Raw genomic sequence first — 16,288 nt, 5'->3', positions numbered from 1 at the left:
GTGTCTTCCATTAATTGACACTCCATTGCACCGAATCCAGACAAGGTAGTATCCCCTTTCAATTTCCCCAGAACCTCCATTGGATTCCCCTTTCCTCAAATGCCAACTGCATTGAGCGGTCCGCTGAATTCTGCTGCAGCTGTGGGTTGTTGTTTTCGCTGCAAGACTCCATTAGCCACGAGGTCGTCTCGGAGCAGGTGGGAGGAGTTGGCCCAGCGCCGGGAACAAGGCGTGGCCTTGCCAACGCCTCCTCTAAGGGCGGGATCGGTGAGCCCTCGCGACCAATCAGGGCCGAGGCGACCTCACCGATGGGCGTGTCCTGGAGGCCGGCGGTTTGATCGCCCGGGGGAGATATAAGCGCGCGCGGAAGCCTCTGGAAGAGTTGCGTCAGATATACGGCAGATGCGTGACCCAGCTGATTTCTGCAGAGAGCCGCTTCAACCAGCCCCGTTTCAACCAGCCCCGTTTCAACCAGCCGTGTGAAGCCCTGACGGGGCAGCGAGTGACCCTGCCAGTGTGCGGTGTAAAGCCAAATACAAGGAGCTGCCGGCTCCTCGCTTCCCGCCCGGAGTGGACCTGCTCGCTGTGCCCTGTGATTCCACCTGCTCATCCCTCCAAACGATTCCTGTCCTTCCATCCTTTTGTGTATGTGAGTTTGTTTTGTGTGTTCTGTCCTGGGTTATAAGTAAGTCTGTATAAGCTAGAAATTGCACTGTGTCCTTCTGGTCCGTCCCCCTTTCTACATTATTTTATTATCCTTCCTTCTTCCTTGGTTTCTTTCATTGTGTAAATAGTAATAATAAATAATAGTCGTATTTCCAACCTTTTGCCTTCGTCTTCTTCTTCTTCACATCCGTCTTTGTCTTTTCCCCATTGAATACCTGTGGCACGATTTGGCCAACGTTCAGGATCGGGTTAGTCTTTGTTAACGGTTTGTGCCGCGGCTGCCATCCGCTCGGCAAATTAACATCTTATCCGCGGTCGCGAACGAAGCTGCTCACCTGCCTCTGGAGGGAGCTTGTGCAGCTTCAGGGACCACGTCGGTCAGTCACAAACGAGGGGACTAATCCCCCCCTCGAGAAGGGATCCGAGGCCGACGTGGGGTTCCGTAACAATATATATGCACACAGTGCATTCAGAAAGTATTCAGACCCCTTCACTTTTTTCACATTTTATGTTGCAGCCTTATGCTGAAATCGTTTAAATTCATTTTTTTCCCTCATCAATCTACTCTCAATACCCCATAATGACAAAGAGAAAACAGGATTTTAGAAAGTTTTGCAAATTGATTAAAAAGAAAAAACTGAAATATCACATTGACATAAGTATTCAGACCCTTAACTCAGTACTTAGTTTTGAAGCACGTTTGGCAGCGATTACAGCCTCGAGTCTTCTTGGGTATGACGCGACAAGCTTTGCACACCTGGATTTGGGGATTTTCTGCCATTCTTCTCTGCAGATCCTCTCAAGCTCTGTCAGGTTGGATGGGGACCGTTGGTGGACAGCCATTTTCAGGTCTCTCCAGAGATGTTCGTTTGGGTTCAAGTCAGGGCTTTGGCTGGGCCACTCGAGGACCTTCATAGAGTTGTCCCTAAGCCACTCCTGCATTGTTTTGGCTGTGTGCTTCGGGTCATTGTCCTGTTGGAAGGTGAACCTATGGCCCAGTCTGAGGTCCTGAGCGCTCTGTTTCAGGTTTTCATAAAGGATATCTCTGTACTTTGCTCCGTTCATTGTTCCCTCAACCCTGACCAGTCCCCAAGTCCCTGCTGCTGAAAAACACCCCCACAGCATGATGCTGACACCACCATGCTTCACCGTTGGGATGGTATTGGACAGGTGATGAGCGGTGCCTGGTTTCCTCCAGACATGACGCTTAGAATGGAGGCCAAACAGTTCAATCTTTGTTTCATCAGACCACATAATCTTATTTCTCAGTCTGAGAGTCCTTTAGGTGCTTTTTTGCAAACTCCAAGCGGGCTTTCATGTGTCTTTCACTGAGGAGAGGCTTCTGTCTGGCCATTCTGCCATAAAGCCCAGATCGGTGGAGTGTTGCAGTGATGGTTGTCCTTCTGGAAGTTTCTCCCATCTCCACATAGGATCTCTGGAGCTCAGCCAGAGTGACCATCGGGTTCTTGGTCACCTCTCTTACCAAGGCCCTTCTCCCCCGATTGCTCAGTTTGGCCGGGCGGCCGGCTCTAAGAAGAGTCCTGGTTCCAAACTTCTTCCATTTAAGAATTATGGAGGCCACTGTGCTCTTGGGAACCTTCAGTGCAGCAGAATTTTTTTGTAGGCTTCCCCAGATCTGTGCCTCGACACAATCCTGTCTCTGAGCTCTTCAGGCAGTTCCTTTGACCTCATGGCTTGGGTTTTGCTCTGATATGCATTGTCAGCTGTGAGACCTTGTATAGACAGGTGTGTGCCTTTCCAAATCATGTCCAATCAATTGAATTTACCACAGGTGGACTCCAATCAAGGTGTATAAACATCTCAAAGATGATCAAGAGAAATGGGAGGCGCCTGAGCTAAATTTCAAGTGTCATAGCAAAGGGTATGAATACTTATGTCAATGTGATATTTCCGTTTTTTATTTTTAATAAATTTGCAAAACTTTCTAAAGTCGTGTTTTTGGTATTGAGTGTAGACTGATGAGGGAAAAAATGAATTTAAACGATTTCAGCATAAGGCTGCAACATAACAAAATGTGAAAAAAAGTGAAGGGGTCTGAATGCACTGTATATATGCACACACACACACACACACACACACACACACACACACACACACACACACACACACACACACGGCTTTGTGAACCGGCCTTGAAGGTAATTGCAACCAACATACAGGGCCTGAGATTAGTTATGTCCTGAGTATTCATTCAAATTGTCCTTCACCTTTGTCTCATGGGGTCCCACAGGACACAGTGTTGTGAGGGTTTAGCTAGGATTTTCCCTCTTTTATCCCCCTTTTGCTTAAGAATTATGAAGTCGAGACGAAAGACAGGAGGGCTATTTCCCACCATAATCAGTGGTAATCCTCTACTACGGTGCGTTGCATTGGGTACGACCATGCCACCTGCATTTCCCGTAAGGCGACCGGCTTAAAAGTCCGAGGTATATCCTGAAAGCCGCATGATCGTAAAAGCGCAAGCCGCTATATAAACCACCGCGAGTTTGAGTTCAGCATAGAAGACGTGGTCGTCATCGAATAGCAGGTGGTCGTCGATTCCCAGGTTGTGGTCGAAACCCGGGTCGTCGTCATCAAATACCGGGTCATCATTGTAGAAGATGAACCACTTCAAGTAGATTCAGAGTACAAATTTATTTACCACAGAGCTGGAACATGAAAAGGAAGATAAATACGTGATCACGGAAAACTGCTACATGCACTCTGCTACATATGAAGAGAATTCTGAATTTGGTCCTTGGAGCCTTTACTATATATACACTTTGCTTCCAAGACTGGGGCAATTGATGAGTAACAGATATGCCTTTGGGGGCTCCGGTCTGATAAAAGAGGAGTGAAACATAGAGGGGATATTAAAGTCGAGACAGTAAGAAGATTAATGTGCTGGACTCTGGAGAAAACATATTTGAAATGCGAAAGCATATTTTACTTGTGAACCAGAGTCGGGAGTTCGTTCCCACTGCAAGGAAGCAGATAAGAAGGTCCAGATGTCCCCTTATCAGTGAGCTGAAGGGTGAGCATTCTAAAAGACAAAGTGTGTTCTTTTAAGACTACGCTGTGTGCATGTGGACACAAAAGGAGTTAAACCACATTAATACATCCATCTCCAGTATTACTGTATTTACAAATTATTCACAATTATTATAGGACTACTCAGAATATTTCCACATCATGGAATACGTGGTCGTCATCGAATACTGGGTAGATTACAAGAATGCGCTTACCAGACCTTGGTTGCCAGACGGTCAGATCATGGGGATCCTGGAGGGGGTGACATCGGTGCATGAGGAGAGACGTGACTTAGCCAGGCTGAACTGAGCCCAGCTGTTGGACGAGGCTGGTGGAACGGAATTCTGGCGAGAAGGTGCAGAGCGTATTGCAGAGACGGGAGGGCCAAGTCGATTACCTCCTCCACAATTAATACCCTCACAACCCAAAGTAATTTCTTCTCTCCTGCATCAAGGGCGTGAAACCCGGTTGAAAGCCCGTCACCCCGTAAACGGTAATTGGACTGAGGATCCTGGGGGGATTTGGTTGACTAATTGGGGGAGAGGTTGCGAGAGACGTGGTTTTTTTTGTTTTTTTTGTACACTTCGTCGAGGCTCGTTTAAGAGCTAACACATAGAACATATAATAAAGGGAGCGGGTGACGAGGGGGGTGGGGGGGGAGAGAGGGAAGCACAACAACAGTTGGGGACAGGGACATCGAGAGATCTGTGGAAGAAAAAGGGCTGGGGCGGGGTACACGGTGATGAACACGACGAGGACTTTCAGGAAAGAAAACGGAATTTGAAGAAGGTGGTTTTGAGGTGGATTAATGGGGGTAGAAAAGATATAGGTTTCAGATGGGGATTAGAGGCTGGAGTTGTGGAGACATCTCAAGGATTATCAAAGGAATTGGATGCACCCGAGTTCAATTAGGATTGTCATTGCAAAGGGGTTGAGTACCTATTGACTCGAGACATTTCAGCTTTTCATTTTTAATTGATTTGTAAAAATTTCTAAAAATGTTTTCACTTTGTCATTAAGGGGTATTTTGTATGGATCAATGACAAAAAAAATTTAAAATTGAATCCATTTTTTATTCAGGCTGTAACAACAGAATGTGAAAAAGTTGAGAGGTGTGAATACTTTCTGAAAGCACTGTATGTTCCAATAGAGGTTCGGGTCAAAAAGGTCTCAAGCTCTTAAAAGGTCAACAGGTCCAAGAGGCCTAAGGGTTCTAAAGATCTAAAGGGTATGCTGCAATAGTAGTTAGGGTCTAACGGGTGTGAATGGGGCTAAAAGGATTAAACCTTTAAAAGGATCAAGGGGTCTAAAAAAAAGAAAAAGGGTTTAAGTGATCTGAAGGGGTATTGGGTATAAAATATCAAAACTAAATGGTATGTTCCAACAGCAGGTAAGGGTTCTAAATGATGTAAAAGGGTCTGAAGGAGTATGTAGGGTCTAAAGGGGTCTGCAGGTATTAAGGGTTTATAGGTTTAAGCAGTCTCGAGGTTTATAAGTGACGTTCTAATAATACGTAATTAATAGACGTAGTCATGGTGCAACTGACGTTCAAACAGTACGCAATTATTAAGACGTATATCTACGTGGGTCGAGAGGCTTTCTTCACCATGTTTTTATACGACTAGTACACCTGTTCCATACGGGAGTGGCAGGAAGGACCATTCCTCTCTGGGGTATATAAATTATACTAGATCTAGGGTCGGGCCTCAATAACATCGGGGGTATGTTCATTTACCAAGTTTCTTGCAGAGAGCTCGCCAAGTGGTTTAAACATTCGAGCAAGCACTCCATTCAAAATCGTTATGGAACAGCAGGCTTGGCAAGCACTAACTCACTATCTGGTAACAGAACACACCATGGATTTGCTCCCTTTCGCTTTATTGTTAAACAGCATTAGTGACTGTTTCAAAAGGTAATCATACGTGTTTGTACTTTATAATATTTCTATTTCTGGTAGGGGTGCTCCCACCAAAATGGCACAATAAGTTATTTATACACGTTAACACGGTGTTTGTTCAAGGAGGAAACACCCCTTGGGGAGGGTAGATGTTATTGGTTCATGAGTTATCAAGTGACCACTATATTCGTCATGTGTGTGCGTCTGTCTGTGCGTGTGTCTGTCTGTCCACAGCATAACTACCCGATGATATCTGATCTTGATGAAACTTTGGTGGGAGGTTGATATCATGATCTAATTGTGTCCTGCCTAGAGTGGGCGTATTGCGCCCATTTTGGGCGGAGCCACGCCCGAAAAAGATGTCTTTTTAGGGGGTAATCGATTTCAAGCTACATCTTCTCCGAGGGGTTTGGTGGAATCTGACAGGGATTTCGATATTTGGTTCGGCCAATGTCATGTGTCTAGCCCCACAGAACTCGATTTTTCACTTTTCATTTTTCACCGAATTTTCGGTATTGTGTAGATAATTAACCTCATAACTGATTATACATTATTTTCTCTCTCATTTCAAGGTCAGTAACCTTCGTTTTGACATTTCCGGGCCTGGCCTGTCCGGGCCTGTTTCGGTTATAGTCCGTCCTTTGTCATTGAATACCGCTCGCTCGTGAACCATCGTCGTCTCCTGACTTGTTAGTATTAATATTGTTTTGTAATAACATTAATATTGTGCTATTATATTTAGTGTTGTTGTTATGTTTGTTATTAGAAGCGGCTTTGGAAAAACGCCACTATAAAGCTATCTCAACATGGATATACACCTCAACACGCAGTTCATTAGCGGGGAAAACCCCCTTGTGGAGGGGACAAATGAATTCGCTACAACCTTCATCCTGTGACCCTTAGTCCTCCTGTCAAGTTTGGTTGAGATAGGATAAGTAACGATCGAATGTATCATGGTCAAACAAGGTCAGACAGACAGACACCAAATTGCGCATTTTTTGATGATGATGACTTGTAATACCCACTTCCACCAAGAACGGCACTACACGATATACATTTGCATAGAGAAACTGTCGCCACTTAAGCTGAAATAAACGGGGCTATGAATCTAAATATCTATAAAGCTCAGTTGACTTTTTGCTCCACCAAATAACAGCAAAACGGAGTTGAGTGAAAAGGTGAAAATTCTACAGATGCTGTGATAAATAACTACCTCTGTCGGTTTGAATGTTTCAAAGAGAATAGACGTCTGGATCAATTTTTGAATTAAATTTACATCCCGATTTATATATATATAAACGCAAGTTGTCTGTGTCCGCGTTTTATTCAGAGATGGCTGAACGTATCTTCATCAAACTTCCAGAGGTTCATCAGTGAGTGCCTGGGGGTGTTTTAGGCCAAAAACAAAAATTTGAAAAAAAAAGTTAGTTTTTTTGGAGTTAAAAAAAAAAAATCGCTCGATAGTGCCGAAGCCTTTTTAAATGAATGACAGTTATATACAAGTACACATTCGCATAAATAAATACAAGACAATTACCAGACATTTTAATACAAACAAATCAAACAATTCCGGAAGTGTACGAATTTGGTAGTATCGCTTCTTCTTCTTCTTCCTGATCAGGCATCACACTTAACTCAGAAACGTGAGCCACATTCACTCAGAAAAGTGAGCGACATTCACTCAAACGTGAGTCACATTCACTCAGAAATGTGAGTCACATTCACTCAGAAACGTGAGTCACATTCACTCAAACGTGAGCCACTCCCCTTCCTCTCCTGCCTCCCCCCTCCCCTCCCCTTCCCCTCCTCCCCCCTCTCCCCACCCTTCCCCCCTCCTTCCCTCCTCCTTTCCCCCTCTCTCCTCCCCTCCCCTCTCCACCTCTTCCCCCCCGTCCCCTCCCGTTTAAGATATAAATTCTCTGTAAAAGAGCCTCCACTTCTAACTGCTTCCCTTCCTCCTCTCCCCACCCTTCCCTCCTCCTTCTCCCCCCTCCACTCCCCTCACCATCCTCCTCCTCCTCTCCCCTCTCCTCTCCCTCCCCTTCCCTCCTCCCCTTTAAGATCTAAATTCTCCGTAAAAGAGCTTCCCCTTCCTCCTCTCCCCACCCTTCCCTCCTCCTTCCCCTCTCCCCTTCCTCCTCTCCCCACCCTTCCCTCCTCCTTCCCCCCTCCCCTTCCTCCTCTCCCCACCCTTCCCTCCTCCTTCCCCCTCCCCTTCCCCCCCTCCCCTCCCCTCACCCCCCCTCCTTCCCCCCCTTACCCCCCCTCCCTGGCGAAATCAAGTCTGCAGGTTCAGCACTCTTCCATTTTATGTCCCATGTATAATGAGAAATTTACCGTGTAATATACCGACAAATTAACACATAAATGTAGAAAAAACCAGAACAATGCAACTGTGTTGCCAATATGCCTCCGCATAGTCCCACAACGGATAGATGCCATCACTCTGCATATGTATGGGTAGGGGATCACGTTTGTGAAGTTTCGTGTTGATCGGATACGGTTCGTTTTTCTATCCAAGATGGCCACCAAACCACGTGACCTATGACATCATCATTTTCAAACAATATGCAACAGTGCTGTTAGATCAGTGGTTCTCAAACTTTTTTGGACTACTGCCCCCTTCTGCCCTCTTGGACCAGCCCAATGCCCCCCTTGTCCTATCGTTCGTGGTCGGACACCCAGAATTTATGTAGTAGCCTAGTCAAAAAATCTGAAAATGTGCCTTTATAGAATGATTGAGGCATTTTTGAGTAAAAGCAAACAAACCACTTTTTCTGGGGTAGTTTTTCATGCTGAATATGAATCTGTTGTTTGCCAAGCCCAAAAATGCGTAATTAGGTCACTAATCAAGGTCAAAGGTCAATGAGTGCAAAATTCAATTTTTTTGAAAAAATGCTTTATTTTACATCCCCTATCTGTACATTTCAATTATTTTACAATATTTTGTCTAGTAAGGTTGCTAAAGCTTTTCAAAATCTTATTTTTAAAGGAAAACGTGAGGACACATCTATGCTCATTTGCCTTTATCTCTGTAAGGGGCGACAATTCGTTTTTGCGTAATTTGCTTGCAGTTTAACCTCTAAATGCACAATGGGGCAGAGTTTTTATGCTCCTATTGATGGTCTAGAGATAGATTTTATAAAGACAGAATCTAAATGTCACCGGTAAACAACATAGGTCAAAGGTCAATGAGTGCGAAAGTCTTGCAATGACGTAACAGTTACTTGCACTTGAAACCATCCCTTTCACTCAACAGTGAAAGTGGCTTCATCTTTCTGACCCCAATGCATTTGCCATGTTTGTCAAATCATTTCCATTCAGACAGAGCAGGGTGTTCTTCAATAGACCCTTAATGATGAAGAATGAATCTAATAGCCTAGCATAAGCCATCTAGTTCGTACCCTAGGCATCAGGCATTAAACATTTCAGGAGTACAGGTAAGGGTCTTTTTAAGATTGTTAAAAAATGAAATATAAAATCAAATGAAAGTAAAGGAATGCATTCTTCTTTGGTGAGATACATGTACATACAAATGTGTAATGTATGCTTGACATCTCACATCATAGGCAGGCCTACATACATGTACATTTACCTAACAGTAGCAAAAAGACAGGCAGGGCATGGGCATTGACGATGAGTGCCTAATGCATCTACCACTAATGAATTAGTGATATCGGTTAGATGTTTTGTCTTGAAGAAGCTTTACTTTGTGTCTTTGAGAATAAGATTAAAACCCGGGCCAACACTGCCTGCGCTTATTCGATCATTTAAGGGCTGTTGCAGTATATCATACAACGTTGTAGTTTTCATGGTCAGAACATGCGTGCCTGGTGCTTAGTTTGGTTTCTGTTTCTCCCCTCAGGCCAACCATGGAACCTATTGCCAGCCTCAAGCGACAGCGTGAGGATGTGTCGTTTGAACTTTGTATCATTTGTCAGGGAACTAGCCAGGTCAAAGATACGATTTTCAACCAGACAAACCAGGGTATTGCTGCCATCAGAGAGGCGACCGAGCTCCGATGCAAACTTAGACACTATGAATTTCGATCAGCCGTGGACAGGCTTTCGACTCTCTTTGCAGAGCCTCCAGAAAGTCTCCCCAAACTTAAATGGCATAAGCTATGTTACTCTGCATACACACACAAGGGGAAAATAAATGCTAAGCTAGCCAAGGAACAAGTGAAAAACGAAAAAGATCCTGAAAGAAAGAGTGTTTCGGCTGAAGCATGTCCGTTTTTACGCAGTAGTGAGGATGTGTCGTTTTCGAGTGAGGATGTGTCGTTCACTAAGATGAACTGGACATTGTGTATGTTCTGCCAGAACTTTGACAAGAAGCAGAAGACAAGTCGTGTCACAACCTTCAAAATGAGTAATGAAATTACGGAAAAAGCTAAATTTGTACATAACATCTTAGTCCGTACTGCAAATGAGAATGATTTAATCTCAGCTGAGGCATGTTACCATGTTAACTGTCTTAGTAAATTCTTTAGGGATGTCAAAAGGGCGGAAACTGAAAGCAAATCAGCAGACATGGCGATATCATGGTTGTGTCAAGAGCTGCGTCACTCTGCTGAGAAAGGGCACGTATTTGAACTATCTGCAGTGTTCGAGAGGTACAAAGAGTTAGCCAGTGAGTGCGACGGCACAATTCCTACATCGTATCTTAGTAGACTGGGGACTTTTAAAGAAACTTTGTCGAATTGCATTGGGGACATTTATGAATTTCTTGTGCTAAGAAATTTGGCGCCTTCAGAGAAACAAACTTTGCTTCTTCCACGACATTTCAGTCACATACCTCTTTCAGAAATGGTGTGCGGTCAGAACAGTGCAGACTATATTCCCATATTTAGACAACAGGATGATCATTTTCTGTCTTTAGTGCACGTTGCTCTGCAACTCCGCAGTGATATCATGTCACATCCTGCATTCGAAGGTTGCGATGTAAGCGAAAAAGCAGAGTTGGCAAGTGTACCACCATCTGTACTCATGTTTGTGAATATCTTGCTTGGAGGCCAAAGTAGTGTCGATGCTGAGTTTGACGAAAGTGAGATGTCTGAAACTGGTTGGGTGAAGAAGAGAAGGGTCCTTAGCATTGGACAAGACATGGTCTATGGTGTATGTGGAGACAAGAAGGCACCGCCTAAACACGTTGGAATGGGTATGACGCTGCACCAGTCAACTCGATCAAAGAAATTAGTTGAGCTATTCCATAATGCTGGGCACATAATCAGCTATAACCGGGTTCTTAGGTATGACACTGCCATGGCTGAAAACACTCTGAAAGCGCTTGATCAAGAAACTGGGGCAGTTGTTACCAGCAACCTGGTTTCGGGACGATTTGTGCATTTTTCTGGCGACAATATTGACATCAATGACTCTACCCTAGATGGCAAAAATACATTTCACGCTACTCAGTTAGCTGCCTGGCAGAGGGGGCCATCTGCTGAAAGCGGTCTTGGAGACATCAAACCATCCAATACGTCAACGTTGGATATACCAACAGCAGTTGAAAAGATCCAACAACAGCAGTTTCCGACACCATCAAAGAAGGTCACAGAAGATGCTGAAAAGTTCATTTGCCATATCTACAAGGAACCATCTGAGAACTGTAATCAAGCCCGCATTAAACTGTTCAACAAATGCCATGCAACGGAGACCCTACCTCCATCTAGTGATGCAGCAAAGTTCCACATAGAGCGTGCAAACTACCAAAGTTTCATTTGGAGAGAGGCCAGTAATCCAATGACAGATCTGCCACCGCCGATTGATTGTGGATGGAAACTCGTTGATGACAAGTTGTCACCGGTTCTTACAACTTTACCGTCAATTCCAAAGGGATGCCGAGAACTTACTCAGTGTGGTTGCAAGAAAGGTTGCAGTTCTGATAGTTGCTCTTGTCGGAAGTGGGGGAAACAGTTCTGCACTGAGGCCTGCAAGTGCAATGCCAGTGAAACACCATGTCGAAACAGGCCAAAGTAGGGGGGGGGGGGGGGGTCAGAGCTTACACAGTTAAGCTAATTGGCATTCCCCTGGATGGCTCCTCCTTCCAGCCAATCAGTCTGACAGACTGCAATTGATTCAGGATTAATTAAGAATACATGTGATAATGATCAACTGCCTGCACTCCAAACATGTTTGCCATGAAGTGCATTTTGCGCCTTGTGCCATGTAAGTGCACTTTGCGCCTTGTGACCGTTAGCCTTAATTAAGTGGCTAATTAGTCAAATATTGACATTTAGTGTAGAAAACAATCTTGCTATTATATAGGACTCAGGTAAACCACTTCACTGATGGTATTTAAGGCAACAATTCAAGTGAATTAAAACAGTATGTCAAAAAACGAAAAGTTGCTTCATTACGGATATATTCACAAAAATCTGATTTTTTCCCTTCACAATTCCCTTTACTTTCATAATTGTGAAAAGCTGTAGTAACCTTACCAGACAAAATACTGTAAAATAATTGAAATGTACAGATAGGTGATGTAAAATAAAACATTTTTTCAAAAATTTTGAATTTTGCACTCATTGACCTTTGACCTTGATTAGTGACCTAATTACGCATTTTTGGGCTTGGCAAACAACAGATTCGTATTCAGCACGAAAAACTACCCCAGAAAAAGTGGCTTGCTTGCTTTTACTCAAAAATGCCTCATGAATTCACGTTTCCCAGAAATTTGACTAGACTATAGATAGGAAGCAAAAATAACAGAAGCCAAATATTTTCTGAATAATATTTTACTTTACTTTTTATTTTATTTTGCACGACCTACAATGTTTCAGCAGAACAGGTCCAGGTGAGGCAAACTGGGAATCTGTTATCACAGGCCCAAATACCGTTGGTGTGAAGGGTGGGCCTGGTGACTCGCTGCGAGATTACGAACGTCTGGCTCCATCTCAGTGAGGTAGAGGTGCAGATCGCCCCTCTTGGTAATGTCAAGGCGGTTTCGATACTTGGTCAGCAGCACCATCACGGCGCTGAACCCTCTTTCAACGAGGTATGATGTGGGGAACGCCATCAGCAGCAGTTCTGCCTCTGTCCACATTGCGGGGTATTCGTCCCGCTCCAGAATCCAGAATTTGCCGTATTCATGCTGCGAGAATCTTGCCTTCGCCTCATCATCATTGTGGAGGTTGATAGTTTCATCCTGTAATTCGCGCTTCACATCTTGAATGTCACATTTGAATGGGTTGATCACCCATGCTGGCACTGACAGTTCTAGCATGTCTCTGAAACGCTGCTCCATATCTCCACGAATCTTCTCAAGGTGATTGCAATAAACGAGCAGCTCTTCATCAGAAACAGCAGTTTCCTTTGCCAACCGGGGAAAGTGGTACATATCTCTGCGGCCGAGGATTTCCCTGTGCAGAGTCGCCTTGGTTACGAACGCGCCGATCACTTTCTTTGCTTTAATGAGCGTCATATGGTCACCCTGGAGTTGTTTGTTGACATCATTCAGTATACTGAATATGTCCGTGAGGTAAGCCACATCATGCTCAATCGCATTCACTTTCTCCGATAGCTCCGTATGAATTTCCAACAGAACTCGACCACTGTTGAGGAAACGGGTCAAACAAGCACCTTTGGACAAGCATCGAACTTCGGTATGCAACAGGAGCCGCTTGAATGCCTCATCGTTCTCCTGGCAAAGCTGACGAAACATCCGATCATGCAGAGATGACACCTTGATTTTATTCACTGCTTTGATTACTGTTTGGAGTGATGTATGAAGTCTGGTGCTGAGAGCTTTTGCTACAAGATGCTGGCGGTGAACGACACAGTGAATGGCGAACACAGACGGTACCTGGTTCTTCAGAAGCGCAATAAAACCACGCTGGCGGCCAACCATCGCTGGTGCCCCGTCCGTCGCGCAAGCGAGAATGTTCTCCATCGGTATGTTCTTATCAGTAAAGTACTTCTCCAACGTTTGGAAGATGGAAGAACCCTTCGTATCGGTCTGGAGAGAGCGGACAAACAACATTTCTTCCACCATTTCCTGATCACGGATGAAGCGAACGTAGCAGAGTAACAGAGCTTCACTGTCACGCAAAGTGGACTCATCCAGCTGGATGGCGAAGTGTGTGCTTCTCAGCTCACGATACAGCTTATCTTCTACATCTGATGACATTTCATCAATCCGCCTGGCCAGGGAATCATTGCTGAGCGCAATCGACGAGAGAACTGGATTCGGATCCTGGCCCATAACGGTTTTTATCACTTCCCCAACAGCTGGTTTGATCAACTGTTCGCCGATTGAATACGGTTTTCCAGATCTGGCGATGAGCAATGACAGCTTATACGACGCTTCCAGTCCTTTATCCACGAGCTTTTGGCTGGCTTTGAACATCGTCGTTACAATGGATCGCTTCTCAAATTTCTCTTTCAGCGATTGGAAATAGCTGACCTCTGCGCGAGCCTTATCACTGTGCTTTTTACTCAGATGCTCGCTCAGTCGAGATGGTTATTGCTTCATTGGACAGCGTGATACCACACAACAAACACATCGGTAACTGTTTGTTCGTCGGAGATGGAATGAATCCATATTTGATGTATTCAACGGAATACTGACGACACTTTTTCTTTGAGGCCGACATCTTGAAGCCGACCGGACGTGAAGCTTTTTTGAATAACGAAATCAACACGCCAAAATGTCGAAAGACTAACACCAGCGCTAACACTGTCTGTTCATAACTTGCCCAATGTCTGTGCTGGCCAGGCCAGGCTGTAAAGTTGAACCAGGCACGTTGAATAGTGCAGCACGAATTGAGTGTATTATATCCCGCATAAAAAGATTATTGCAAGCCAATTGGTTGAAATGGCACCACGTGACAAAAATTAGTGTTGTACTATTGGTCGCATTGGCGGCCAATAGTTTTTACTATTGGCCGTCATGGAAGCGGCCAATAGTATTTCACTGGTGTCATACACTATCATGTTTGTTGCGTGAGCATGTATGGACAAGAAAATACCTACACGACCTCAGTGAATATGTGATCATAAAAACCATGCGGAGGGGGAAAGAATGTGGTCGTTGATTGGATAGCCAATTTGCCGAATGGCGCCGGGTAACCTGTTCAGACTGCAGGAAGCCCAATGAGCGCTCCAAATCGCCGCTGCTCCTCTAAATCGCCAGTGCCCCCCAAATCATTGCCAGCGCCTCCCTACCGCCCGTGGACTCTGGAGCGCCCCCCTGAAAGTTCCCAGCACCCACTGGGGGGCGGTAGGGACCACTTTGAGAACCTATATGTTAGATGATAATTGTAAAATTTTGAATCGATTGGGTGAGCGGTTTCAGAGATATAATTATTTAATATTTTCCTTCAATTCAATATGGCTGCTAAACCATGTGACCTATGATGTCATAAATTTAATATTTCAATACAAAATGGGTCATCGATCATGTGCATGCAATTTCATATTTTTAGGATGAGGAATTCGATAAAAACATTTTTGTCTGGTATTCACCTTGTATATTCACTTCACCTATGATGTCATCATTATCATGCTTTTGTTCCCCATTGGGAGTACTTGACAATGTGCCAAGTTTTAAATTTTCCCATTCAGTGCTTTCTGATAAATAATTATTTAATTATTTACTTTTAATCCAAGATAGCTGCAATCCAAGATAGCATGACGTCACAATTATCACAAAAACATTCTGCAAGGGTATCACTCCGACCCTGAAAGTTTCGTCTCAATCGGACATTTTTTTTTGTATACAGAATCGAGGCATGTGAAAGAGCTAACATTTATCACCAAAAAAAAAAATCAAACAGACAAACAAAATATATAAAAAGAGGAGCGGTAGACAAGATGGGGAGAGAAGGGGAAGCACACAAACAACATTTGAGAGCAGGGACATCGGGAGATGTGTGGGAGGGGGAGGGCTTGGGGGGAGGAGGCGTGAGAAGGGGGAGGGGGGTGGAAGAAGTATAAAACACAAGGACACCAAGGACTTCCAGGAAAGAAGTTGGTATTTCAAAAAAGTGGATTTGGGGTGAAATTAGCGGGGGTAGAAAAGATCAAGGTTTTGGATGGGGGAAGATAAGAGATGGTGGTGAACAGCTGTTTTAAAGACCTGGAGGGAGGAGTGGGATTGAAGATAGTGGAGGAGTTTGTTCCAGAGGTGGGAGAAAAGAGGAATGAAGGAGTGAAGGTGAGCAGAGAGTCTTGATTTTGGCAGTTTAACCATAAGAGGGATTCAGGCAGATCTTGTGCGACCTGTAGGAATATTTGGGGGACAGAGCCAAGAGAGAGCTGGGGGAGCAAGGCCGGAGAGGAGGCGGTAGAAGACGGAAAGACCACCAACCTGCCTGCGGTGAGTAAGTGAAAGGCCCTTGGAGATAGCTTCATCGCGGGAGATTCCAATGATTCTGAACGCTTTGGTTTCAACAGCGTGAAGACGAGCTAGGTGTGAGGCAGGAGCACCAGCCCAGAGGGGAGAGCAGTACTCCATTGAGCTGTGGATGAAAGCCTTTTATGTGGTGAGGAGCTCAGGTGTGCCAAGGTAGGACTTCGCACGACGGAGGATGCCCAGTCGGCGACTGGCTTTGGAGGCCAGCTTGGAAATGTGGTTTTCCCAGGAAAGATCATGGCAGACAGTGAGACCCAAAAGCTTGAGTGACCGAACTTCTTGGAGAGGATTATTCAGAAAGTGGATGGGAGGGTTGTCCAGTCAGTCTTTTCGGAGAGA

At 44.7% G+C, this 16,288-nt stretch overlaps 1 protein-coding gene across 1 annotated transcript; it reads right to left on the bottom strand.

The window, feature by feature from the left end:
• Positions 1 to 3,937: 3,937 nt before the first annotated feature.
• On the bottom strand, positions 3,938 to 13,723 carry LOC137424110 (protein FAM200C-like). The gene is made up of 7 exons (XM_078773636.1): positions 13,085 to 13,723; positions 6,619 to 6,678; positions 5,532 to 5,596; positions 5,223 to 5,237; positions 4,954 to 5,002; positions 4,819 to 4,830; positions 3,938 to 4,207 (listed from the first exon to the last, which is right to left on the bottom strand). The coding sequence occupies exons 1-7, from the start codon at positions 13,721 to 13,723 to the stop codon at positions 3,938 to 3,940; spliced, it is 1,110 nt and encodes a 369-aa protein (XP_078629762.1).
• Between the last annotated feature and the right edge of the window lie 2,565 nt (positions 13,724 to 16,288).

This window comes from Myxine glutinosa, chromosome 3, assembly GCF_964187855.1.
Source record: "Myxine glutinosa chromosome 3, kmMyxGlut1.1, whole genome shotgun sequence".
NCBI classification, from domain to species: Eukaryota; Metazoa; Chordata; class Myxini; order Myxiniformes; family Myxinidae; genus Myxine; species Myxine glutinosa.
Note: the sequence above shows the minus strand (reverse complement) of the source record. Positions and strands in the feature narration are given on the sequence as shown.

Bases quoted from the DNA above. Each gene is read 5' to 3' on its own strand.
- LOC137424110 (XM_078773636.1), bottom strand. From the start codon at position 13,723: ATGTCATCAGATGTAGAAGATAAGCTGTATCGTGAGCTGAGAAGCACA. The intron at 6,679-13,084 runs GTGGCTTACCTC...CGTTTATTTCAG, and splicing joins TGAATGCGATTGAGCATGAT to CTTAAGTGGCGACAGTTTCT. The intron at 5,597-6,618 runs GTGGGTATTACA...CTTTTGAAACAG, and splicing joins TAGTGCCGTTCTTGGTGGAA to TCACTAATGCTGTTTAACAA.